Source organism: Tiliqua scincoides, chromosome 2, assembly GCF_035046505.1.
Source record: "Tiliqua scincoides isolate rTilSci1 chromosome 2, rTilSci1.hap2, whole genome shotgun sequence".
Classification (NCBI taxonomy): domain Eukaryota; kingdom Metazoa; phylum Chordata; class Lepidosauria; order Squamata; family Scincidae; genus Tiliqua; species Tiliqua scincoides.
Window position 1 is genome coordinate 195,968,436 of NC_089822.1, and position 27,982 is coordinate 195,996,417.

Below are 27,982 nucleotides of genomic sequence, written 5' to 3' on the forward strand. Positions count from 1 at the left end.
CTTTGAACTGTAATGCTGATGCTTAAAGATTAGCACAGTATGAATGAATGAATGAATGAATAAACCTTTATTAGGCATAGATTAAAAAATCATAAAAGCAAACATAATCAGTCCTAATCCTGTTTATCAAAAACAGAGTTAAGATACTAAATTACTAATAATACATTTACAGTTCAACATAAAATATCAATATTTTTGACAAATTACATTAAGAAGGCTTAGAAATCGCTAAAAGTAAAAATTTAGAAACCCCCTCTAGCATATCTGGTGAGCAGTCATTTAGGAGACACTTCAGTTTTGCCTCATCCGAAAGCTCATTCATTTTGCTGAGAAGTGGAGTCATGTAAGTGTGGCGGGATCTAGTGTGCTGAGGACAATAAAAAAAGAATGTGTATGATTGATTCAACAATTCCCAAATTACAAGGGCAGAGGTGTTCTTTATATGGTATTTGCCTATATCTGCCTTCTGTGACCTTGGATGGAAACACATTGAATCTTGCCAAGGAGATTGCGTGACGTTCAGAAGGATTGATCAGAATACTCAGATAAGGAGCCATTTGCCCATACTTAAGCGGGATAGAGAAATTAAGAGGGGAGCAAATTCTAGAGATCAGCACAGTATTTTATTCTATGTTTTGCTTATTATTCTATGCAATTTATTATGACTTACAACCAAAACAATATAATAAACATTAAAAACTGCAGAAGAGATTCTTGTTCAAGCATCTCACAAGAACAGAAACATGTTACAATAGAAATTTCATCTGGACAAAATGCAATTCAGTATCATCAAAGAATTCTTCTTTAAGGTTCTCTTTGCAAGCTTTTCAAGAACTCTCCAAGATGTATAGAAAAAATGCAAACAGCTGGCCCTCTGCCATGTAGGAAGCCAGTGTTATAACCAACTGCACAACAACTCCAGGAGAAGACAGATGCAAGGAATCTATGAACAATGAGCTTTAAAAAAAAGTTCTCATAGCTACGACTGAGGGCATACATGGTCTACAAATGGGACAAAGTTGTATTGAAAAAACCCACCCCTCTCTTTCGAACATGGCCATCAAACTGAAGGTAAACAGCTGTGTATCATAACACAAACTAGACAAAGTCATTGCATACAAATTATGCATTAGTTGTGATATTTGAGAATATGGCCCAGGATAAAAAAGGGGGGGGGCTTTCTGTCTGCATACAAGTCCTCCTTCTCACTATGGATCCTTGCAATTCTCTCAAAAGCCTCTCTTGGAGACTGGGTTACTCTGGAGCTATACAATGCAGCTCAAAGAGTTGCTGGTAGAAGGGAAAGCTATCACACACGCCAGGAGCACACAAAAATCATTAAAACATGCACAGAGGCTCCTGGCCTCAGCACTTCCAGGCCAGTTGTATATCTGCATGCACTTTATTGTATCAGCAACCCAATAATCCTCTGAACATGCCTTGAAGATGTCCATGTTCTCATGGGGGATGCAATAGCTTTCTCTTGTACACCAGATGTTTCTCCATCTAACAACTGGAGAGCCTGGCAATGGCAAATGAACGAACAGCACCATATTCAGACATTTCATATTCATCCCCCCCTCCCACGTCTCTCTAAATATTTGCACTGCTGGTTTAAGAGCCACAGAAAGTTGCACACTTACTAAAAGACTGGATGAGCCAGTACTGTATTAGGTTTGTTGTTACTGCATGAACTGGGCTATTGTACGACATCTATAGCACAGATGTATATTTGTACATGCATTAATTATAATTACAAAGATTATATTTGTATATGCATTATTTTTCAAATTAGAGATCTTGCTTCCTGAAAGCAGAGCATACTTACGATAAAAATCAGCTGGAATCAGAGTATTGCTGTTTTTAGATTTCTAAACACACTGCAATAGGTATCTTCTCACACCATCAAAAAACCAAGATGCCATGCCTCTGCAGATGATTCAGTTCTCACTGTGAACATTTATAATTCTACTAAGTCCAAGAGGGTGCCAGTATGGCTATCGAGCAGAGGGGCTGTAAAAGGTAAGGAGGCTTCCTTCCATAAATGGAAGTTTTGCCTTAATGAGAATTTAATACACACACACTCCAGCAGAACAAATATAAAAAGACAACACAGGAGGCAAAGGAAAATTTGTGACGCATGCCTGACCAGCAACATTAAGGGAAATCATATTTTCCAAGTGTGTTAGAAACAGAAAATGTGCTAGAGGAGGAGTTGGCACGCTAGATAGTGAAGGGGGTGAAAAAGATCAAAGGGAACTGGAAGATTGCAGAGAAATTCAATGAATTTTTTGCATCTGTCTTCATAGCAAAAGAGCTCAGGCAAACACTGTTGCCTGAACAGCCTTCCCTGGGAAGGATGATCAAAGAATTAGATCAAAGAACACAGGTCGAGAGAGAGGACATTTCAGAACCTATTGACAAATTAAGACTGATGAGTCACTAAACCCAGATGGCATCTACCCAAGAGTACTTAAGGAACAGAAGTGTGAAATTACTGATCTTCTGAGTTAAAATATGAAACTTGCCCCCCTCAAAATGCCCAGTGTGCCAGAAGACTGAAGGATAGCTAATGTACTGCCAATCTTTAAAAAGGAGGGTCGAAGGACCCAGGAAACTACATGCCAATCAGTCCAACATGTTCCAGGTAAGATGGTGCAAAGCCTAATCAAGCATAACATTTTGGAATTTATAAAAGTTTTGTTGAGAGTCAGTATGGCTTCTGTAAGAGTAAGTCTTTCCTCAAGAATCTTTCAGATGACACTAAACTTTTCCAGGTGGTGAAGTACAGAATGGATTGTGAAGTGCTCCAGAGGTTCTCTTCAAAATGGGAGAAAGGGCAGCAAAATGGCAGATATGCTTCAATGTAAGTGTAAAATGATGCACATTGGGGCAAGAAACCAAAATTTAACATATATACTGATCAATTCTGAGCTGTCTGTGATGGATCAGAAGTGAGATCTTGGGGTAGTGGTGGACAGTTCGGTGAAGGTGTTGACCCTGTGTGTGGCAGCTGTGAAGGCAAATCATTGGTCAGGATAAAGATTGAGACTAAAACAGCCAATATTATGATGCCATTGTACAAACTGATGGTAAGACCACAGCCAGACTACTGGGTCAAGGGCTGGTCACTGCTTCTCATAAAGGATATAGTGGATCTGGAAAAGGTGCAGAAAAGAGCAATCAAAAGGAAAAGCTACAATGTTTGGGGCTCTTCAGTCTAGAAAGAAGACACCTAAGGGGGACATGTTGAGACATAAAATTATGCATGGGGTGGATAGAGGGAAGTTCTTTTCACTGTCACACAACACCAGAACCAGGGGACATCCACTAGAATTAACTAATGGGAAAGTTAGAACAGACAAAAAGGAATTTTTTTTTTTACCCAGAGTATAATTAACCTGTGGAACTCCTTGCCAGAGGTTGTTGTGATGGCACCTGGCCTAGATGCCTTTAAAAAGGGAACAGACGTAAGTTTCTGAGATTTAGAAGTAGCCTCTCTCTGAATGCCTGATGCAAGGGAGTGGCAACAGGAGACAGGTATCTTGTTGTCTTATGTGCTCCCTGAGACATCTGATGGGTCACACTGTGAAATACAGGAAGCTGGACTAGATGGGCCCTTGGCCCATAAATATTACCCCCCTACTGCAGCTGAAGAACTGAGGCTGAGTTGGAGTGGCCTGTCTAAGGCTACCAAGTGAATTCATGGCATCAGTGACATTTGAACCTCAAAAGTCCCAATTCACAGCCCAGCACTGCATCACACCCGCTGATAAGGTTAATTTGCAATGAAATTTTACCAACATCTACTTTGGGAAGAACAAATTCCTTTCTTTCTCCCTGCTCTAGTGCATTAGAAAAAATCCCTGAGGTAGCCTTAGAATTTCTGGTAGTACCAGAAAGGCTGAACATATTTTGGAGGCTGCTCACAGATTTTTCTATAATCGTTTCTAAGCACTTTGGAGTTCTCTAGGTATATGTGGGAGAGATATTTAATAGTACAGCACTCCTTCAGCCAGGTTTACAATGCTACCGTGGTCATTGTCAGACTAGTGTAAGAAGTTTACCACTAGCTTCAAAATTCTGATTCAAGGCTCCACAGAATCCCCAATTTGTGGTACATCTGTGTGACATCGCATGTGGATCTGCCACATGAAAAATAGTTGCTCCTTGAGTCTACATGGGAACAGTGATTGCATGCAAAGGAGAAAGCTTCAAAGCAGTGCTTCTCAAATTGTGGGTCATGAGCAGATTTTTCTGTGAGTTATGGGTCCACTATGACCAGAAGCTGCATCTGGGTCGTGCCAGTCCATGATCCATGTTATTGGCCACTTCATCCCATGCTCCAGAATGCCTTGCAGAAGCTACCTGCAAGGCATTCTGGAGCACAACATGGTATGACACAGCCAATGATGCAGGTCATGAGCTGGTATGACCCTGAAGCAGCTTCTGGTTCACGGTTCATATTGTCTTGCAGTTTCCTGGTCCCAGCAGGCCTGGGACCGACCATGGATGCTGGAATGGGTCACAAAGGTAGGAAGTTTGAGGACTACCGCTTTAGAGCATAGGAGAGAAGTACAATTCATCTTTTGCTAATCCAGACTGCAGTGTTGCCAGACAGTCATTTGGTTAATTGGAATTTTTGCCTTTGGAACATTACATAACATTTATTTGCATTATATAATATAGTGCAGATTTCACAACATCACACGTATTCAAAATATAGTTTGCTAGGGAAAAAATTGGTCAAAGGGAATAACTAATGCTAAAAACAAGATTTTTGTTCAGCTGTATAATCGCACTGGTCTGTTGTCACATTTTGAGTGCATTATACCACGGATGTTTTTCTTGATAACCAGTATTATCAGAGTATACCAGTGAAGAGATTTGGCAATCACAGCAGTTTGAAGGTTGGAACCGATGCTAGAAGACAGCAGCAGGTTCTCTATTAAACAGAAGCAATTTAATTCAGTTAAACTTTCTTCCCCTCCTGTTAAAGTAGAAGTTTCGATCTCCTGCAAAAAAAAAAAAATCACAATGATGATGAATTGTCTACTTTGGACAGAAGCAGGGGGCACAGTGACTGCATTTTTGTTTTCGTTAAGTGCTCATCCATGAATTCCTCCTGGGAAAGAAAAAAAAAAAACAGGCAGCACTCAAGCACAAGAGAAAACATCTCTCATAGTGGTATAGAACAAAACAGCAGAAAGTCATTGTTCTGTTTAAAAAAAGGAAAAAGATTTGGGACTGTTTGGAGAGTCTTGAGGTTTGTCTATATGAAGAGAACAAAGCTATCACTGGAGTCTAGACTTTGCTCCCACATTCCTGAATAGTTCTTGCTGTAGAACAAAGAAACAGCTTTTGCTGCCTTGCAACAGGGCTAAGGGATAAAAAATACTGCATCAGCTCTATGCATTTGTTTAGCTTCCTATGTCATAAAAAGCTTGAATTAGTCACTTGAGTGGAACCAGCCTTCTTTTTGCTACGTCATATTTATTGCTAGAGGTTAGGCATTCAAACTGTAGTGTTGGATAAATCAGTTCCAAAGTTCTGTCTCCATACATGTATTTGTTTCTTCGGTGTTCATCCTGGAAATATTATCATCTGAACAAGGAAGTTCTTAGAATTCCCAATTCTTTTTCAAAGCTATCACTTAAATCCAGAAGGCAAAGACAGTGGGTGGTCAGTCAGGCTGCTAATCTCTTTTACCTTGCCATAGCCTATGTACATTTACTTGGAAGTAAGTCACACTGTGTCCAATGAGGTTTATTCCCATATACGGAATATAAAATCATAATCTTAGGGAGCCTCTTACTGAATATCCTCCCTTGGATCTCTAGGTCACTGAAGAATGTACACAATAGGAAAATGGTTTTGAGGAGACATATCTTCCTTTTGCAGCAACTTCATGCTGGATTGGTATTTAACTTGAGGCATCCATTTAGAGGGTATACGGAGCATTTTATTATGTATTCCAATAATTCCTCTAGGAAGGGATTCCATCAATAGAGATGAATTATCATGTCTTTTGGATTCAAAGGGCCTACACTTGAGTTCGAATGCACTACTTCATTACAAAAGAACATGTAGAAATAACATTACCCAGAATGTTGCCAAAACTACCTGTACTTTGAACTATCTGCATTTCAATCCCTTCTCACAAGTGTACACATCTAACTCATGGATGTTCAGCATCTCATTACTGTCAGCAAAATCCTAGAAATTGAGGCTTTTGTCTTTTGTTACATGTTCTTATCCTTTTGCTGAATCAGATAACTATTGTGCAAGCAGGTTTGGGCTCTGCTGTTGTACAGTCCAATTTGATTTATTGCTTTGTTAACTCTGTCTGAGCTTGGATGTGGGAGATCTGAAGAACCGGCAGGAGCAGCTGGAAGGCATCTTGGATATATGAGGCACTGTTTGAAGCCTAAAAGCAAGAACCAAAAGGTAAGTCACACTGGGCCCTCTCCCTTGCATACAGAGTTAATCTGAACAGTGAACATTTGCTCCCTCGCTTACCAATCCTGTCATAGAATATTATGCAGCACTAGCTGTTTAGGACATAGAACCAAGACGCTGGCACTCACCTATAAGTCGACCCCACAGATAAGTCGAGGGCAGGTTTTGAGCCAACCATCATGGAATTTTCTATGACCCTCAGATAAGTCGGGGGTTAAACTTAGGGGGGTGTCTGACTATAGTTTTGTCTGATTTTACCTGAGGCCAGATCCTGAAAAATAACCTACCAGTAATTGTTACCCAAGAACTGTACTCTCTAATTTATTAAAAAATCATAAGATACATTTTTATTCTTTTTTAAATTCTGGTCTTCACCACCTTTTTGTAAACACTATCAGAGTAAGTGCACTGTAAACTACATACCAGTAAAACAGTGGTTCCCAACCTGGTATTCATGCACTCCCAGAGACACTCAACAAGACCTGTAGGGGTACTTGAAAAAGAATGGAATAATGGCAGAAAAAGGCAGGTCGTGCTCCAGAATGCCTTGCAAGGCAGGAATGCCTTGGAAGGACCAGCAAGGCAGGAAGGGAGGTAGCTAGTTGGCTGTGAAAGCCCCACCAATAGCTAGTTTTTGGTCATCATTTCATGTATGCACCAGTGATTGAAAACCAGCACAGGAAAAAAGCTGAAACATAATAGGGAAAGTGATCAATCACCCAGAATTTCTCAGGACACTTCTAGTGCAAAACAGTGCAAAGGCAGAGTCTTCTGTTCTTCAAACAGTTAAAAAGAGATAACAGTGAAATACATGAAGTCTGGGTTTTCATATGGGGAAGATGAGGGCTTGTATTATTAATTACAAACATTTGCTAATAGGAAGGGTATAATTTATGGAAATGGGCTGCCAAGGGATATGCAAGTGAAAAAGGTTGAACCATGAATCAAATCCACCTTTAAGGTGTCTGGTGTGTTAAGCCAGAAGCTCTACGTACTACATACAACCCATAACACATAACCGGGAGTGTGCAATTCAATTCACAGCAGAGAGATGCAGCTACATATATTTGCAACCCTTTTACTCAGAAGTAGACCCACTGTTTTCCATGGGTGTCATTCTTAAGTAATGGTGCACTGAATTGTAGCCTGGGAAGGAGGGTCCCATCCTGGTGTTTCAAAAAACAGACCTGCTTTGCAAACATTTGCAAAGCAGAACCAGGCTGTAGCAGAAGGAAGGAGAATAAAAGGTTAACTTTGGCTGGAATTTCCCAGTTGCCGTAGAAACGATCTCTGCCCTGCCTGCCTGCCCTTGAGAAGCAAAACTGTTCAGAGTTGAAAGGCTCTGCCCTCTGATTGACCCGGAGATCAGGCAAAGTGAGAACTGGAGCTTGATTACTTGGCAAAAATTCCACATACTATACATGAGTATCTAGGGTACACAGTATGCCAAAGTCTCTATCCCTTGCCTACTAAACATCCTGTCTTCCCCCTCTTTTTAAAAAAAAACACACTTTAAACTTTCTTTAAATCCTGAGAGCTGGAATCTTGCTAAGATAAAACAAAACTGAAACATTAAAGGTCATGAGAAAAATCATAGATTCTGTGCCAAGAAACCAGACTAATACAGCTGCATATTGTCCGAATATGATACTACAAAGATCCTCTATCTTACATCCAATCAACATCATAGGCAGTGTGATGCAAGCTATGGTGCTTTTGATAATGAGATTTCAGAAACAACACCTTCAACAATGTAATATTAACCGGATACTGTACCTCTGTAACAATACTACACTACAGCCTTCAACACTTAATTCTCTCTTCACACACAGTCATTAGCCAACCATGTCAGAGTCCGAGCCTGTGAAGATTCTATCACTAGTTAACACATTCCTTACCTCTAAAAATACTCCTGTGATTAATGGGTTAAGGACATCTGCCTTCTCTTCCACCTGAAAAGATTAGATATTTCAGAAATGAGTACAGCTACGTGGAAGGACTCTGACCTAATTTAATACAGGTTCATTAATTTACTTCAGTTGATAATCTGACTCAAATGGTCCAAACGTGCAGCTCTGCACCAAGCATGTGCTATAAGGGCGTTCTGAAATCAAATTCTTGCGGAGTCGTAAAAACTCACTATAACACTGGAACACGTTTCCTGAGAAAATGTTCAGCATGAAGTGACCATGGAGGAGACAAACAGGAAAAAAAATCCCTCATTTGTGACATGTGATTAACATGAGCTGCCACAGTAGAAAGGGAAAAGAAAATGTTTGGGCCTGGTGGATGATCCCCAGTGATGTTGCCAAAACTGCCTGCAAAAGAATTAACCTTTTCTCTTTCTTTAGGACAAAGTTCAATAATGGAAAAGTCCAATCCTGTATGGACTCCGCTGCAGCTACAAGAGACCACAGGATGCCTCCCTGCTCTAAACCAGTATGTCAAGACATTGCATTGGTACATTGTGGTTGCCTCACTCTTCTGTGTTCATACAACAGTCTTTCAATCATGATCCCTTACCCCTGCAGCTGTTAAGCATGTAGCAAAGTCTTTAGACAGAGATGACAGTTCTTTACAGAGCACAACAGTCATTCTAGAAAAGAACAAACAGTGCATAGTAAATAAGACATATTAAAGCAAAGTTGCCTCCTTTCATTTGATGCCTGTCAGTGCTGGCTCATAAACAACAAATGCAATTCCATTTATGAAACTTCTTTTCACAAAATAGAAAGAAGGGATCAAGCACCTGCAAACTTCCACAGTAAACCACAGGCAAACAGCTAAATAACTGAAATTAGTTTAAATACTTTACATGCAGCATATAAATATATATTTAAAATATTTCACAAAGGCACCTGCTTTCTATTTAAAAACAAACTCCCCAGCTATGTGTGCTACAGATGTTTTACAACAACAGTTTTTAGGGAACCACTGCAATGCCAACCATTTCCATAGAAACTACACACTACAGGTGATTCTGGGACATGTTTTAAGGTCATACACTCAATTCATGTGACATTAGGGCCAACTGGGAACTGAAGTGGCAAGGGGAGACGCTTGACCCCCTTCACTGCTCCAAACTATCCCCCTCATTAGTTTTTACTTCGGTGGGACTTGTTTACATATGAAACCTGTAAAAGCTTCTTTTGGAAGAGCAATAAGGACAAGAGAAATTAAGGCTATAGATGAAATTGGGGGCAGGGGCACAATTTTAAAGAGGAAAAAACATGGTTTCATCAGCATAAATGTTCTGCTACAAATTGCAATCTCTATAGCTGCATTTGGTGACAGAAAAAAAACACTCAAGACTGAGCACTCCATGTCTTTTGTTAATTTCAGGATTGTTAAGAGAAACTATCCAGCTGTGTCAAAGCCAATAAGCAACATACAGTTTCATAAACCTCCGTTATACATGGCGGGATCCAAGACTGATCCATCTTACTGTGAAAGGACTTTGGCTCGGTCTATGGCTGACACTTCTTGCTTCTGGCCATGAAGAACCAATGCTGCTGTTTTGTGAAACACTTCAATGGAATAGGCTGTCAATTCAGCTAGGCTTCGGATGGCAAATGTGTGAATATCCTGCAAGAGTTAGAAAATGATGTCAGTTTGTCACCAGCTGCTTTGTGAGAACAAGGAGAAGAAAAAGTGGGAAGGTGAAGAGCCACCATCCCCTCCTCCATCTGTTGGTGAATTGTTAAGCTGAACTGTGCTTCTTCCCCCTTAGAGAAACATCAAATGTCCTGTGAGGCAAATACCTCAGAGACAAATCCCCATCCCCTTTTACTTAAATATTCATCTCTCTCTCTCTCTCTCTCTCTCTCTCTCTCTCTCTCTCACACACACACACACACACACACACACACACACAAGACACCTTGAGCATCTCCCAATGTCGTGGGAAAAGGCAGCATGCAAAAATTTAATTAAGTGAAAAGCTATTCTATGAGCTATTCTATGAGCTTTTCTGTCTCACTCTGTTCCAAAAGTTTCATGCAGAGATTATAAATACCAGGACAAAAGGAAAATGCTTTCAACTAACAGTATGGCCCAAGAGTATACCCACAGTCAGAATGCGCTGCAACCTGGGCTTGGTTAAAATTACCTCTACTGATTTTCTGTCTTCTTGTTCTGCATCCCCCGAGCCCACTTGTTGGCCTTCTTCATTTTGTCTTTCCTCCTTTTTGGTTGGCACATGAAAGCTTTTAGCCAACTCATGAGCAGAGTTCCTTGCCTGCCCAAAAGGAAGCAGATGTACCCCAGTACATTATTCAAAAGTGTAGGAAGTCTGATTCCCCAACTCATCCCTCAATAAAAGAAGTTCAAGTGTGATTATATAAGTGATCATAACACCTATTTGACAAAGAGACCAAGTATAGGAGAGTCAGAAAAACCAGTGTCCATGGTGGGGACCAGTTTAGCCCTAATAGAAACTTTACCCATAGGGGTAAGTGGCAAATTTTCCCAAATGTGAGATAACCCCAACCCTGCTCAAGAGCACCCCCCCCCCAACCACTAAGAAGCAAGTCTCTTGCTATGTGCATTGGTTTCTTGGTCATGCTAATATAAGACCAAGTGTTGGAAAACAGCATGTATAGATTGGTTTGCTTTCATTGACTGGTGGCAAACTGAATCGTGGTTCAGTTTACATATACACATGCGTGCTCATGTTTGTGTGTGCTTTGAATTACTATAGCTTGCTCCACGTCTTAGAATGGGCTGAATTGTAAAAGCTACATAAATTTTCATCTCTGTATAAAATTGTCATACATTAAGAAATTTTTATCCCACCCTTCCGTCCCTACAGGGGCCACTCAAGGCAGCTCATAATCAAATGTAAAACAATGTATAAAACTGATAATCAAATGGATATATTAAAAACTATCATCAACATTGTGTTGCAAGTGTAATTTTAATCATAATTTGCGTTATAATTGTTACTGATGCCAAGAAAGGGTTAGGCTATAATGTGAAATAACTCAGTGACTTAAAGACAATCTGCTCAAACATTGAGGTTTCATCATTCTCTTTTGGACTCTAGCGCCACTCAGTGGCTCTGTGAGATGCCACAAAAGAGTGCAAGGAGAGTGCCAATAAACTGCTCTGAGGAAGCAGGAGAACCTGCCCCTAGATGACAATTGTATTAACTGCACTCACTTGGGATGGTATGCTTTTTACGCTCTCAGGGAATAAATATCCCAGGAGTGAAGTTTAGAAAATGAGGGCCCAATTCTATGGGCCACAGTGCTGGTGCTCCACCAGTGCCATTGATCCGGGCTATCACAAAAGTGCTAGCATCAATCAGCACTGAGCCTCAGCTCCCAAAGATGAGCGCCAAGAGCTCCCGGAAGTAAGTAGGGCCACTGGTTGGTGAAAAGGCTTTTCAGGGCAGGGCGGGGAAAGGGATCAGAACTGGGTGGGGAAAGGGGAGGATCAGAGATGGCAGCAGGCTCTGCCGCTGTATCCTAATCCCCCCCCAGGGCTGGGAAACTCAACACGGATCTCCTTGAAACTGCACTCACTCAGCCTAGAGGAAAGAGGATACAACTTCTTGCGTATTTCAGGGCCCAAAAACACCACCAAACAACTCCCTACCTCAGTAGTTCCTAAACTGTGCCCTGTAGCAAACTCACAGGGATGCCACAGAATGTCCTCAGCATCGTCTTCTTCCCAGCTCTCCCGGGTGCTGCTATATTGAATGGCACGTGATTGTGACCACAGTAAGTTTGAGAACTGCTGTCGTAGACCACCACAATAAACAGAAAATGAGAAAACGGAGCAACTCACCCGGGTTAGTTTCTCTGGCTTTGTAGAGACATGTAGTTGTGAAAAGAGATCTAGTAGCTCTTTGGTGAAGTCTTCCTGCTCTGAAAGCAGCAGGAGACAGAAGCTGAATGCAACATATTATATATAACAAAGTCATTTAGTTAGTGACAAAGTCATTTAGGGTGCAATCCTAACCAACTTTCCAGCACTGACATAGCTGTGCCAATGCGGTGTGCACTGCATCCTGTAGTGGGGAGGTAATCAAGGGGGCCTCCTCAAGCTAAGGGCATGTTTTTTACCTTACCTTGGAGGCTGCATTGGGGCTAAGTCAGTGCTGGAAAGTTGGTTAGGATTGTGCTCTTAGTTTGGTTACTAGGACAGCGCTGCACCATTTTGTCCTCCAGAAGGTGTGTGTTTGGTATGACAAAGAAAAGAGGGATCTGGAAAAGTCCCCAGAGCCTTAGGTCTCTATCCACAGAAGTACTGTCAATAACATTGGGATGCAAGGGTGAAGTTATTTGCCACACAAAAGAACCACTGCCATGGAACAAACAAGAACTTAGCAAGGGCCTGTATACCCTCTTGTTTGCTCTATAGAGGCAACTGCAGAAGCTGCAAGGGACCCTACAGAACAAGGAGGCCTCCATCCCATTCCCTTCAGCAATGATGTAATATCACCGAGGGCCTATCCAAGTTATGTCAGGCAGTAGGGTGGAGGGAAGAGCCCACACAGTCACTCAACCACCCTACTGTGGACCGTTAATAGAAGGCTAATTCGCTGGTAGTAAGAAAATCAGCACATATTCAGAAAATATGGAAAATTTAAACATTTTACTTGCCTCATCTCACATGACTGAAGAGGCTTGAAAAAAATAAATGTAATCTTAGTGTTTTGCCTAATGGTGAATAGGTCATATCTGTCAGTAACTTTGGACAGATTCTTCAACAACATTGGTGTAAGTGCCGATCAGCCTTTATATTCCAAAGCATGTGGCTGGGATCCAAAAGTACACTCAGAGGCTTGGTTAGTGGGAATTGTTTTGTAATGGAGGAGGAGGAATGCCAGGTTGCAACCTCCCAAGACACATAACAAATTGCTTCTGAAACAGCTTTTAGTTTAGACAGCTTTCCACATGGTATGGAAATTTGCAGGGGTGGGGGGACCAAAGCACACCTTCAATATCCTTTTGGGTACATGAAGCTAGTTGAACAAGTCCATTCAGATCCATTCTAAAGCCCCTATATTTTGCAAACAGGTACGTAAAGAACACACAACATTAGGGCATTTGCTCCCAGCTTGCAAAATGATACACATGTGAACCCACACGTGAAAGTGCAATACAAGGTCATTCCTTTTACAGTTTGAAGGTTTACCATGAGAAGGAATTGCCTTTTATTTTCTATGATGCAGCTTTTTGCCAGCCAGTATACCGTATTACTTGAAAAAGATATGCACTCTCTATAAACAGCTGCCTATGTAGCGCCTTAGAGAATTTAAACTGATGTTGAAAGCCAACTGTTTACCCATTATGCATGCAGCACCATATGTCCACACAATAGAAAAAGCTGCTTGATGCTCATACATTTCTCCATCCATCGAAGGCAGGCTAGAACTGAGGTTTAATCTAAGGAAAAGCCTCTGCCAAACCATTTATGTAAACAAGACCAAAAAACTGATGTAGGGAAAAACAGAGATCTCTGTTGAGCAAGTCCTAGAAAGGCCAACTGAAGCTTTTTAAAAAAATGTAAATAATGCAGTGGGGAGGCACATGCTACTGGGATAAGAATTGTGGTTTAGGCTAAGGCCCTTCCACACACACACCTGACCTACCTCACAGGGTTGTCATGAAGGAAAAATGGGTTATAGCCCCAGGATGCTTCCCTGAACTCTTTGCAGGAAGGCCGAGATACAATCAATAACACAAGTTAAGAATATCAAGATGTTGATGGCAATTTCATGCATTTTTTTGCTAAAGCGATCCATAAAACACAACCTGCAGAAGGCAGCATTGCACACAGTATGCATTCAATTAATGCCACATACTTCTCTTTAAAGATTCCAGAGAACTGGGCTCTGCCAGAAACAGAATAATGTTTCTGACCACTGATCTCAACTCGCTTGCCAGTCTTTATGAGAAGTCTCTGTCCCATAAGTGTCACTGAAGCATGCTTACTAATCGCAGAGTAAATTAACATTCAATTAGTTTAAAAGCCAGTGTTCACCCTTGAGAAAATGCTCATAATTACCCTTCTTTTCTTCCTCTTCCTCATCACAAAACTCAGCCAATGAAAATGCTTCTTTGAGCTGTTCCAGTTCTGCCTTTAAAATGTCTAACTTGTCTCCAGAGAGTGCGCTTATAACCGACTTCACCTGATCAAGCAAAAGAAAGTCAAAAACCCATCAGCAGAAATGCTTTCTACCAAGTGTGTGAAAAGAAAGGCAGCAGCACAAATGATAGGTTAATGAGTGAAAATAATTCTCGCTTTGAGAAGGGGAGCCCAGCATTTCCACCAAGGAGGGAAACAGAGTATCAAACTTGCCATATCTCACAATTGCACTGAGTTTTGCAAACTGTGGCCCAGTCAGTGAGAACAACAAAGATGAAGAAAGCTCTTATTTAAACATATACTACACCGGGGGGGGGGGGGGAGAGAAAAACAGCTGAGGGAGGATGTGAGGCCATTCTCCCCCTATTTTTATTTGGCTTTCATTTACTGTGCAAGACACTTGTGAGGAATCTATAAAAGACTCATCCCCCAGAATTTAATAGATACCTATCTTTTTTCTCTTCAGCTGTAAAAAAAGAAATTGCTCAAGGCCATTACCTTTGATTCACTCTCTCTAGAAAGCATCTCTAAGGCTTCTAAATGAGAAAGACCCTGAAACTCATCAAAGAGTAGCCCATAATGGGCTTTCTTCTCTGTAGCCATGGAAACTTCACTAGCTGTCCTCTGTTCTTCTGTCTCCTTTGCTTCTCGCAAGATCTACAAATGGAAAAATCGAAGCATTACAATTGCTGCATAAAAAAAGACAAAGGTTCATGCCTGGAATGTTTGCTTTCCTACTGTGAGCAATTCTAGCGATGGATCATTTGTTGTTGATGGAACCCAGGAGGTGATGGCTCTCAGCTGAGCTAGGGAAAGCCAGTACCTGAGAAAGTGTGGAATTTCTGCTCATCAGACCTTTTGTTTTCTTAAACCCAGGATCACCTTCAGCTATCACATCCATAGTCTTCTTGCCAATGAATTCCAAAGCATCCAGGCCTCCAGTAATGACGGTCTTCCCCTAGAAAACAGTTGCACGTTTGGAAGAGAGATGAGTACAACTCAAAGTTCGCCATGAAAAACAATGCCATTTGCGAGACCTGAGAACAGGAACCTTTCTTCTCACTATGCAAGCCACCACATACACAGACACTGCCATATAACAACACATAAAACTCAAAAGCCTGGAAGAACTAGAACAGGGTTGTTAAACATAAGGTCTGCAGGCCTGATGCAGCCTCTGGAAGCTCTTTATCTGGCCCCCATTATAATCGGGCTCTCCCAGTGCCGCCCTTTCAGCAGCACTGCTTCTGCAGAGGCTCTGGGAGGAAGAGACGGAAAGCCTCAGAAGACAAGGAACATCCTGGGCAAAGGGTCAGACCAAGGGGGCCGAGAGAGGGAGATGCTGCTGAGATGCTGGGAGAGCCCAATTATCATGCAGACAGCCCTTTCAGCAGCACCACCTCTGCAGAGGCACCACTTTGCAGGGCGTCAGCTCTGAGCTCCTGTGATACTGTGGCAGAGGTGATGCTGCTGAAAGGGTGGTCTGCATGATAAGTGGGCTTTCTTAGCATGATAACTGAGCTCTACCTAGTTTGACACTCCTGGACTGAAAGGTCTTTGTCTGGCATCAAAATTACATCAAAGTAGATTCCAAGTGAACTCCCCTGGGCACAAAGTTCAATAATCAGGGTGCCACAACTGAAATGGTTGTCTCCCCACTCACCACCTGCTTGTCTATGTCAATCACCTTAGGTAGAAGGGGCCCCTGAACATGACCTAAGGGTCTGGACAGCCTCAAGCTCAAAAGTAGGTGGGCCAGGTTCCAAGCAATGAAGGGCTTCAAAGGTAACCACCCACACATTGAATTCTGCCCAGAAGCCAACTCAGTTGTTAGGCATTAACCACTCGCAGTGGAACACATTGGCAAGTTTCAGGTGCCCCAACCTTCCCCAAGGAGTTTGAATGAATGCCATATATTGATTGGAAGAGGAAGGCATGGTGATGGTGGGAGGGGGAAGAGTGCTAACGCCTCCCTCCTTTCCTCTCATCAGTCTCTGTACCAGTGACTGAATCAGTACACTCCACTGCCTTCATGAGAACAAAGTCAAGCAGAGAGAGATCATCCTTGGAAGCCTCTCTCCCAGTTACATAGAAATTCTCCCAAAACCTAGACTGTAGCGGGTGGACAGGAGTCCAGGAGAATTGGGGCAAGGCTCTGGCTGAATTCAACCAACAACAGAGAAGCAAAGAGTTAAAACATAAAAAGAGATCATTAAAACACAAAAGAAGTGGGAGAAATAATACAAAGGAGGAAAACATAGAACAAGGAGGTTTAAAATGTGCCCGATGTGGATCTTAACAAATACACAAGCAGGAAATTACAGGAAAACTTAAATGGAAAATAATTCCCTAATACGATTTAGCTCACTGATCCTACTGGGGCCTTAGGTTTCTAGGAGCCACTATACTCTCTGAGTGAGGCAGGTGAACTAGCTGTGCAGACTCATTCTGAGAAAACAAGATCAGAACATACATGAGTATCTTTGGACTTGACCTTAAGTAACCAAGTTTCAATGAGATCAGAGGTTCATTTCAATGGATTGTTCATGGTCAGCTGGGCATCCCTACATGACATGATCAGGGGGCTTGGATGCCCAATAGGTTAAGTGCAGTGATTTCCAAGCTGTGGGTTGGGACCCACTGGTTAGTCGCAACCTGATTTATGGTGGGTTACCAAAGAGTGATGGAAAGATCAGATAATGAATTGCCTCAAGCCCTAAAGCTATTCAAAAATCAGGTACTGTAGCTGTTAACTACCCTAAAAAGAGCTTCTAAGGCTCCTGCAGTTTGAAGCTTAGCTGCTAACTGCCCTGCAAGGAGCTGAGCTCCTGCAGTTTGCAAGCATGGGAGATAAATGTTTGAGGGTCTTTCTCTGGTCACTATTACTTATAATTTTATAAAACAATATTATTTCTTTTTAGATTTCCTTTTATAAAAGTCTGGTAAACCTACGTGGGTCCGGCTAGTGTTGTTTTAAAAAGTGGGTCCTGGTGCTGGGAATGACTGGGCTACTGCATACCAACCCCAGGAGGTGAGCTGGCTGGTTATTGTTCTGGATGGATTCAGATAATGAAAACAAGCAATTTATAAACTGTCTACCTGCTGGGCCATGCAACCTTTCTGCAATGGTGCAAATTGGCAATGGTGCTAATTTCAAGCATCTCAGAAAAGCCTCTTCCTGTGCAGAACCTTATGCTGTAGCTTTCTTTAAGGGAAAAATATGACTCGAAGAAGGGAGCTCAGTCATTACAGAAGGTTAGGAAATTAAGCCCAAGGAATTATTCTGCAAGAGAATGAAGTAGTTATTGATTCTAATGAAGCAGCTAAAGATGATTGCTGCCCTCCCCAAGGTATACCCCATTGATGCACCTTATATGCCAGTGATCTTTTGTAGTAGTGGATAATCACCACTGTGTGTTCCATGCAGAATTGTTCCTAGAAACCAAGATATTCTAGCAAGGTTTTTAAAACTGTTGCTTCTCATGTGCAAACTGAAGCTGCTAGTACTGTGTTGTTTTTCCAGATTATGTTTCATTGTCAGCTAGTCAATAAAGTCATTATTTTGCAGAAAGGCAGGATATAAATTAACAAACAGAACTAAAAACTAAGCTAAATAGAGGTTTCATCCTACCAGGACTAAAAAAAGAAAAAGAAAAAGAGATAATTAACATATTCCTTTCGGTCTCACTCACTGTGTTCTGGACGGCAGCCGAAATAGTAGAAAACATTCCAAATGCACCACTAATAGGCGATAGGTTTTCAGTCTCTCCTTTGTAGTCATCACTGCCTGCTTCAGTCTCTTGATTTTCTGGAACTAAGGGGATACTGTGAGTTGAATTATAAAATTTCAGCGCTTCAAAACTGCATTGTAAACTGGATACCATGTGATTCAAAATGGATGATTTTGAAACAAAGAGCCAAGGTGTAAATATGTCTCCACGGCATCCTTGAAGCATTACCAAACATCAGTGCATACTTTCTAGCTTGTGCACACTCTCTGTGCCATGGAAGTCGCTTAATTTTAATACATCTGTAAATGAGTTTGCGAATGAAGCCCCAAGCATAGTTCTTTATGTGTGAAGGTACCATATCAATCAGTTTGCCATAGAACACCACAATTGCCACCTTGATCTTAATTCAACATCCTTACTTCAAGTTAGCAAACATCTACTACTTCCAGGAATTCTGAACTGGGAATCACTGGGTCTACATACTGATGAAAGGTGGCCCCAGGCAAACAGAAAATCTAAGAGCATAATCCTATATGTAACTACATATAAAAGTAACCTCTATACATGGGAGTAAGTTTCACTGAATTTAAGCAGGTATAGGACTTTTGCCTTTCAGAGAAGTCCTATACATATTTACTCAGAAAACACATCAATTGAGTCTTGAGGCTTACTAATGAAATATGACTTATTTCCAGCTAAATGTGTATAGATAAAGCAAGCTTACATGCTTTATGACCTATGGATCAAGAGAGATTTGTTTCACATTTTATGGCCCATGAAGCAAACTGCTGAGCAACTCAAAAAAGCGCCATATGCAATATCATTAAGAGTGAATGCACGATGGCCACCCTGCACTGCATTTCTATTCTCTGAAGGATGTTCTCTAACTAAAACTGACAGAGTTTTATAACATTTAATGTCTCAATCACAAAGCCAAACTGTGTGTTTGATCTTCCATAACGACAGAACTCAGCGCTGTGTTATCATACCCTAGGCTGTAAGTGAATAGGCGGTTTCCATCAATATCAAACTTTACATTATTGCATATGAAAATGTACATTGAGTTTGATCCAGAAATATATATCTACCCAAAGGGCATTGACTGGGATCTAAAGAACTATTTTAGGGGCACCCAAGAGCTTGGGTAGGGCCGGTGGAGTTTGTGACTACTACTCTTTTTTTAAACAGCAGGCCCACATGCTGCATCAAACTACTTTTTAAAGCACCACCACTTTGCCTCATGACTTGGGGAGATGCTGCTTATTTGAAACAAGTTCAAAACTCCACTGGACACATGGAAGTAGAATTACATCCGGATTCCAACCGCAGTACATGTCTAGTACTACATGAAATCATTTGATAGTGATATACAGTCTCATCTGGATCAGTGACCCACAGTTATTCACAGCACACAGCAGAGTCAGGGCACTGGTTTGTTCAAATGCAGAGGCCTTTCCCACCAATCGTGTACAGAGGGACTTGATGAGATTTACATGGATGGAAAAAAGTCCAATGGCTGGATAAAAGCAACAATATCAAGTGTGGCTGCATTCCTCTGTGGGAATGCAGCCACATATGAATCTCACACATATGAATCTCAAGTAAAAGAGGGAGCAGCACAATGCATATGAAAAGTCTCATGGCTTGTAAGCAATGACAGGAGGAAAGGCAGTTTCTCTGGCAAGGTACAACAGAGTCTGTCAGTTAAGAAGTAATAGTGTAAATATAACACCATCCATCACAGTACAACAGGTGACAAACTTAAAACACGTTTTATTATTTTATTATTTTTTAAATAAAAACTGACCTTCTGTAACATTTTTGGCTTCAGAAGGCAATTCGCTAGGGCTAGGAATTCCAAGGGATGTCTCTGCTTTTTCAATAACATTTGAGATTCCATGACCTACAGAAGGCAGAGAATAGTATTAGAATAGAATAGTATTAGAATAGAATAGAATAGAATAGTATTACTTTAGTCCTAAGAGAAAATGAATTTCTTCACTGAGCAAGCAAGCAAGCAAAAGCCAAAGAAACATGAACTGCTCAAGGCAGAGGGCTGCATCTGAAAAACCTAACAATACATTGCCCAATCTAGCCATTAGTTTAAAATTCATTTATACAGAATGCTTCTCTCTTTCTTATTTTGACATAAAATGCTGTAAGGTTACATAAATTATCCAGGCTTTTTGTTAACACGTCTAATGTTAATATTTTGGATAATTTTTCTTCCATATTTTCAAGAAGGCATTTTGCCACAGCTAGAGTCTAAAAGCAAAGAAGCAATGTTGGGAGAGACCACTATATAGCAAATTTTTAGCAGGCCTTACCTACTGTAGCCACAGTAGCAGAAGCAGTTGAAAGCAATGATTTTCCCCAGCTCCCCCAGTATCCCCATGCTGTCTGTGACTTTTCAGTGGAACTGGAGCCCTTTAAGAGAAGAAAGTGAGATTATTTCAACTACACCTTTGAAATCAAGATCTCAGTTACCAGAACTCATTTTCAGTTACTTTACAGCCAGGACAACCAGAAGCAAAAACTCTAAATGTGTACTGTATTTCTAACTCACTCCAGCTGAAGGATTCAGGGCAAGCAAGATTTTATCATTTATGAACCTAATAAATCATTATGATGCAATAAATAATTGCTTTCAGCTGGAAGCACCGACATAAGGTGGTAATGCAAGGGAGGGTTTTCTCCATAGAGATGCCCCACGTGAGGAATTTCTTCTCCCTTCAATTTAGGTTGGTCTCTTCTTCACAGATATTTCAGCAAACTTTAAATACTTTTTTGTTCTCTTCCGCTCTCTAATATAGGACAATCCTTCCCCCTATTTGGCTTATTTGTTCTCTGGATTGCTGTTTTTCTTATTAGTATTTTGACTGCTGGAGGTTTCTTTTTTTACGTTTTTAATTTTACTAACGTAAGTCACGCTGGATACTTCGACTGGATTGGAAAAGCCTGCCCTTCTACATACTCATGTTTGGGTTTTATTATAGCCACGTGTCTGTTTCTGCCACAGCTCTCTGTGGCATATATCAGTGCAAAGGATAAAAGTGATTAAATGGACCTGACACACAGATAGTAAAGTCAAAAGAAAACTCCATTATTTTTAAACATGACAATAGAATATAAGTGAAAAAAACGGGTAAGTAAAGATGTTATGGTGCAGTAGTACCTAAGCCATAGAAGCATGGTGGTTGTTTTAAGGTATGAGGTTCAAGCAACACTATCACTCCAGAATAATCATAGGGAACCAGTAGTATCATGCACTTTCAGTACCTCATTTCCTATGAAAAGTTTGTTACCTATGAAAAGTGGTTCTGCACTAAGACTGCAACAGCAGTTCCACTTAAAACATGTAGCATAACAGGTTCTGCTTAGAAATACACCGTTTTGTTCTGTTTTATAGCTGGGGAATATTGAGACTCAGAGATGTACAACTTGGCTGCCCTCCCCCCAACTTGAGTTTTAGCAGCCTAATTTTGGGGGGGAGGGAGGAAGAAGAATGCATTTTTGTTACTGCCATTATTGAACAACTGGGAGTCAGAAATGCTTGCTGATTAACTACAAATCACCCAGAGGTCTATCACTAGGATCCTGATCTACATTCTGCCCACCCCCAGTGTAGAATGTGTCCCAGCTGAGCTAAGAAAAGACTGCCTGTGGGACACTGCCAGTGTGAGCCTTCTCTCTTCTCCCATCAACAGCAAAGTAATAAATAGCACTGAGGAGCATCCTTTGCCTGTCATTTCTCTAAACTTCACATCTCTCAGATGATTCCATCTGAGTATCAAATTTTAGATTTTCAAAATTTAGACTTTCATAGTACCGCAAGAGTAAGCAACTGAAGGCTTCAGCTTTTTCCTGTACCTGACAGCAGCCATGCACAAGGATACTAACCATAGCTATTCTTTTGCAAAACATTTCTTTTGCAAACAAAAGAAAGTTTGGCTTTTGCTATCTCTATCATTCAAACAGGTCCACGTTTATGAATATTGGAGATGAATGTATAATTTCATATGTAGAATAAATGTAAAATGCAGAGATACCTACTTAACAGTTCCACAGATGTATGCCAAACACCACATACAGAAGTTTCTGAAGCGAATGGATAGAGGGATGCTCCCTCTCACACAACACCAGGGGATATCCACTGAAATTGCATGTTGGGAGAGTTAAAACTGACAAAAATAAATATTTCTTTACCCAATGTGTAACTGATCTGTGGAACTCCTTGCCGCCGGATGTAGTGATTGCATCTGACCTACATGCCCTTAAAAGGGGATTGGACAGATTTATGAAGGAAAAGTCAATCACAGGTTACATGCCATGATGGGTATTTGTAACCTCCTGGTTTTAGAAGAAAGCTATCTCTAACATGTCAGACGCAAGGCAGTGGCAACAGGAGACAGGTATCTTGTTGTCTCATCTGGTGGGCCATCATGAGATACAGGAAGCCTGATCCAGCAAGGCTCTTCTTACGTTGCTCTGGGGGAAATATTCAAAACGTAAACACTGAAAAGAAAATTAGAATTTATTAATACTGGGTTAACACAAATACCTGTACATTCTGTGCCAATGGCTCTTGCACAATAGGAAGCTCAGAGACTTTGGCTTCTGGTCTTTTCCGTGTCATAGCCACAGGCTCGGTTTCTGCCTCTGTTGCAAACACCTCTGCCTTCTGATCATTCTCATCAAGTCCATCAGCATCTTCTTTCAAAGTTTTATCATCCCTTTCAGACATGATCACAACATATCCTAGATTTATAAAGAAGAAGTGTTATAATCTATACAACATAATGTGCCATATAGTATTTATCTTATATGACCTTACAACAAGCTTATGAAATAGGTCACAGTGATCAGAAAGTCCCCCAACATACTAACTGACTGGAAGCTGAGTTAGTATGTCAGAGAGAATGAGAGAGAAAATGAATTATCACTGTCTACACACTCCATTCCCATGGATTCACTTATCTGAAAGACTGTTACTCATGTCATGCCATCCTCTGCCTGTTCTCAAGATATGCACAGAAGCTATTCTGAGGCTATCCATTGTGACCATTCTAAGGTTATTCCCTGCTGGAATTCCTAACCTGGTTAGCTACGCCTCTCCCTAGGCCCACAGATCCCATAGGATCAATGATTCCATATCCACCAATTATCCACTGGGTTTTCCAAGAACCTAACCCCAGTGGATAACAAGAACTGACTCAGACACACTTGAACAAGGGTAGTTAAAACTTTGAAATTACTGAATTGTGCTACTAATCAATTTTATGAAACAAAATGGAACATTTACCATGGAAGAATATAGCCATATAAAATATTCTATTCAACATCATGGTCACTACTAGCTCCTAACTAAAGGTGGAGAAAATAAACATTTTCCCCATGGTAACTCAGTGTACTGTGAGCTCACTTTGCCTGTGACATTGGGACAGTAAACGTGACAGTTTCCATTTATGGGTATATGTGGCATAAGACTCCAGTCTAGAATGTTTTAGGGGTTTCTCACCCTCCTTCTCACATTAATTTGAGACAATACTAGTGAGATTTAGAAAAGTAACTATCTTTTCTTTGGAATAACCTAACAAGAAAGAGTTCTAATTAATTATCAACAACAAATATATTTACAGCTTAATAAAACTGTAACATAATAATATTTACACAACTCTTTTCCTTTCTCTGATGGGTGAAATAATAACCCTAAACATATGAGATCTCCAGGAAAGTCACTGTTCACACTGTAAATTTCTCAGAGCAGAGGATCCCAAACTCTCAGGAGAATCAGGACCTCTGTAAGTTGGTGTGGAGGTGGGTGAGGAAACAGTACCTCCAGGATTGTGATGCTGCAGCGAAAACAGGGCACATTTTCACTCATTGTCCCTCCGGAAGGTGTGGGGGGCCCATGGCCCCCTCTGTAGGCCTTCCCGCACTTCAGAATGGCTCCCTAACACGATTACAACCCATTTCCAGTTTTTAGACATGATCCTGAAGATGTTGTCACCACCACCACGATGTTGCCACAACTCTTAAGGGGGTAGCAACCAGTTTCCCCGGCTGAGGTATTCCAACACCCCAGTTTGGGAACTTCTGCCTCAGATGAAGGCTGCCTCAAAATGCAGCATTGACTTTACTTACAGAAAGCCAGGACAGATGGATTCCACAGAAATTATCCTTGCAAGAGCTTCACCTGAAAGTAAAACCTATTTCACCCTTTATGTGAAAGGGTTGTACAAGACAGAGATCCCTCATACCCTCTCTCCTCTCCCTGCGACTACAGTTTCACTACCATCTTCATTCCCTTCCCTCAGGCAGACCTCAGCAAGCTGACACACAACTTTATAATTCTACTTTACAGTTCAGCAGTCTTAAGCCCAATTTCTTACCACTGAAACATAGTCCAATTAGTATTTGTTTATTCTAAACAAAATGTTTATACGTTTGTGACATATACATGGGGGGGGGAATCAACCTTTTCCCCAGACTCATATCCCTATGCATACTTTGCACAACTAAGAGGGAATCACCACCTTGGGACTTTAGACTTCCACGCAAGGAGAAATAAAAAGCAAGACCTTTATGGGCCTTGCTAGAAATGCAGATTCAGCACAACATTTGTAGCCAGATTCTGAAAGCATTCATTCAATATTTGTACAGAGGTACACAAATTCAGTTGTATGCATTGGACGCTCATCAGAAAAGGGCTACAGGAGGCTGGAAAAGTTACACTGTTAAAAAACAGGTTTCAACATAATCAATACAATAATGAGCTATGGTGAGTAAAGTGGGACATAACAGCTCTTCACTATCCCATAACTACATTGACCTTTGGCACCATTGCCAAACTGATAAAAGGCCACACTCACAAATGGTCTGCACAAGGTATTTTACTTAACAAGTTCAGATCACACCACCCCACAGCTAAAATGACCAAACTTTGGTCAACTTTCCATATTAATCTGTGGTTAGAATTCAGAAAGCTTTCTCAATATACATTCAATCAAATTAATTATTGGAAAAGCCATGCATTTAACATGACATTGGAATAATTAATATGGCATGGTCCAGCAGGTATAGATGGACCTAGAAGACGCTATCATTACTTCAGTACCCCTCCTGAAAAAGCTAGGGCCATAGTGGCATATTCTACAGGAAGTGTGCATACAGAACTAGAAAGCATAATCAGATATGAGGTTTCTGAACAGAAATTCAGGACAGAGAAGGCACAGGGAGCAGGGGAAAAATCTCAGCTCAGGAAGGTTTACAGGTCTCAGCAGTGCAAACTCAGTCTAAAGAGTGCTACAGTACTTGGGTCCAGCTCTTCAGCTGCTTTTCAACGTTTCTGCATAGCAGATTATTGGTGTGAAGCATATGGTGCCATCAATATGCAGATGCAAACATGCATGCAGAAATGCAATGGAAAAATTACAGTAAATAGATTGTATTTAGAATACTTTTTTTAAAATAAACCAAGCAGCTTTGATATCAACTGCAATTAACATTAGGTCAAGTAACAGCTTGTTAATTATGTATTTTTAGCAATGTGTTTTTAACCACAACACAAATAATCTTAAAGCAAATATAAATAAAACCATCAATTTGCTGCCAGTGGCACCTATTTCCACACTGTGTGATGCAAGAGAGGTTGAAGAGTGCTATGAAAAACTAAGTCACACTAAATGCCTCTGTTACTCCGTGTCCTCTTGGAGCTGGGAAGTCTCCTACAACTTTGTTCTCTCTCTGCCAGTACGTGGGCAGTGACTTCATTCCAAAGGTATGAAGGACATTCTGGAATTACCCAATACACAACTTGTGCTAAAACTGACAAAGGTGGAAGAAGTCCAGGAGCATCACCATTGCTTCCAAAGCAATGAGGGCAAGACCGTCAAAGGCAATAATTAACTGCAATTGCAAGTAAGATGCTTGCTTGTTGTTCTTGGAGTTGATTGAGATGTTATAAATATGTATCTTTTTCAGTGAAAGAGTGAGGTGAGCATCCCCAATTTTAAGCCAGAATTGCCTTTCACATATCATAAGTTTGCATATCGACATTGTCCTGGGGATTGCCAATGGCATGTACAAACTTGTACAGTAAACATGTCTTAATTCTGATTGTCAGCTGGAAAAGAGGGATACAAATAAAGAATATACAAACATTTATAAATCAGATTTAACTCCAATTTGCACCCTGTGGGCCCACCTGAAACTGGTTCATCACCCACCTAGTGGGTCCTGACCCACAGTTTGTGAAACACTGCCCTAACAATATGTTATTTCAATTTCTCCAAAGGCAGAATCATTGAGAACAGGAAGTGAGGCAGCACTTCTACAGTGGTTCCTAAACTATGGGTCAGGACGCACTGGTGGATCGCAACTTGATTTTTGGTGGGTCCCATAGCAGCTGAGCAGAGCCTCCAATGAAAACACAAGTGATGGAAAGATCAGATTACTAACTGCCTCAAGCCCTGAGACTTTTCAGAAATCTTAATTGCTCTGCAAAGAGCTCCTGCTGTTTGCAAGCATGTGCACACATGGGGAGATAAATGTCAGAGCATCTTTTTTCCTGGTTGTTATTATTATGTGTAAGTAAGTAAAAATATTATTTCCTTTTAGATTTTTTTTTAAGTCTTGTGAACCAAGGTGGGTCCCAATAGGGCAGCCATTTTCAACCATTGTGCCGTGGCACACTGGTGTGCCGCGAGTGGTCCACAGGTGTGCCACAGGAATTTGGGGGAAGGTCATTTATTAATAGGGCCAATGGGAGATGTGAGCCCCCAACTGGCAGCATGGTGTGCCTTGTCAATTGTCAAAAACCTGGTGGGGTGCCTTGACCATTTTAGTGCCTTGTCAGTGTGCCATGAGATGAAAAAGGTTGAAAAACACTGCAATAGAGTGTTATTTTAAAAAGTGGGTCCCGGTGCTAAGACGTTTGGGAACTACTGGTTTAGAGTTATGGGATTTAAGAATATAAGAAGAGCCCTGCTGGATCAGGCCAAAGGCCCACGTAGTCCAGCTTCATGTATCTCACAGTGGCCCACCAAATGCCCCAGGGAGCACACAAGACAACAGACACAACCTGCGTCTGGCAATCTGGGGCAACCCATTTCTAAAATCAGGAGCTTGCACATACCTATCATGACTTATAAACCGTGATGGACTTTTCCTCCAGAAATTGGTCCAATCCCCTCTAAAAGGCATCCAGGCAAGATGCCATCACCACTTCCTGTGGCAAGGAGTTCCACAGACTAAACACATTAATGTGGCCGAAGGGGATTTCTACTGAACTTACTGCTCCTGTAAACAAGCAGTCAGGGTGCTCTGTGCAGAGTGACCAAGTTGACCAGGAGCACAAGCCTTTGCACGTCTACTTAGGAGTAAGTCCTACTGATTTCAATGGGGCTTCCTCCCCTCTTTCTCCCCCTTCCCCTCACTAACCTGTAGGAAGCTTTTGGACACCAAAATCACCACCTGCATCAACAGAGCCTGCAGGCAACAAAAACAACCACCCCCGCCTCAGCCCGGATGCTGCCCCCTCAGCCTCCCTGGGCGCTCACCTGCCAGAGCCAGGCAGGCCACGTCTCAGCCACTGCACAGTCCCACAAGCGTTTGTTCCTCCGAACCATAGAGGCGCCGGGAAAGAGCGGCGCACACCCGGAAGGACGCCATGGTGAGAGCTGAAGGCGACTCCC

At 41.3% G+C, this 27,982-nt stretch overlaps 1 protein-coding gene and 1 long non-coding RNA gene across 2 annotated transcripts; one reads left to right on the plus strand and one right to left on the minus strand.

Moving 5' to 3' along the window:
- Window positions 1-601: 601 nt before the first annotated feature.
- FAM114A2 (family with sequence similarity 114 member A2) lies at window positions 602-27,919 on the minus strand. Its single transcript, XM_066613741.1, has 14 exons — window positions 27,848-27,919; window positions 22,849-23,045; window positions 20,615-20,714; window positions 20,095-20,190; window positions 18,249-18,370; window positions 15,380-15,514; window positions 15,055-15,213; window positions 14,476-14,599; window positions 12,250-12,329; window positions 10,568-10,696; window positions 9,905-10,044; window positions 8,983-9,055; window positions 8,358-8,411; window positions 602-6,427 (listed from the first exon to the last, which is right to left on the minus strand). The coding sequence occupies exons 2-14, from the start codon at window positions 23,029-23,031 to the stop codon at window positions 6,326-6,328; spliced, it is 1,497 nt and encodes a 498-aa protein (XP_066469838.1). The 5' UTR covers window positions 23,032-23,045; window positions 27,848-27,919; the 3' UTR covers window positions 602-6,325.
- On the plus strand, window positions 6,200-11,322 carry LOC136639502 (uncharacterized). Its single transcript, XR_010793689.1, has 3 exons — window positions 6,200-6,447; window positions 8,811-8,898; window positions 9,802-11,322. It is a non-coding gene; the product is annotated as an uncharacterized lncRNA (long non-coding RNA).
- Window positions 27,920-27,982: the final 63 nt, after the last annotated feature.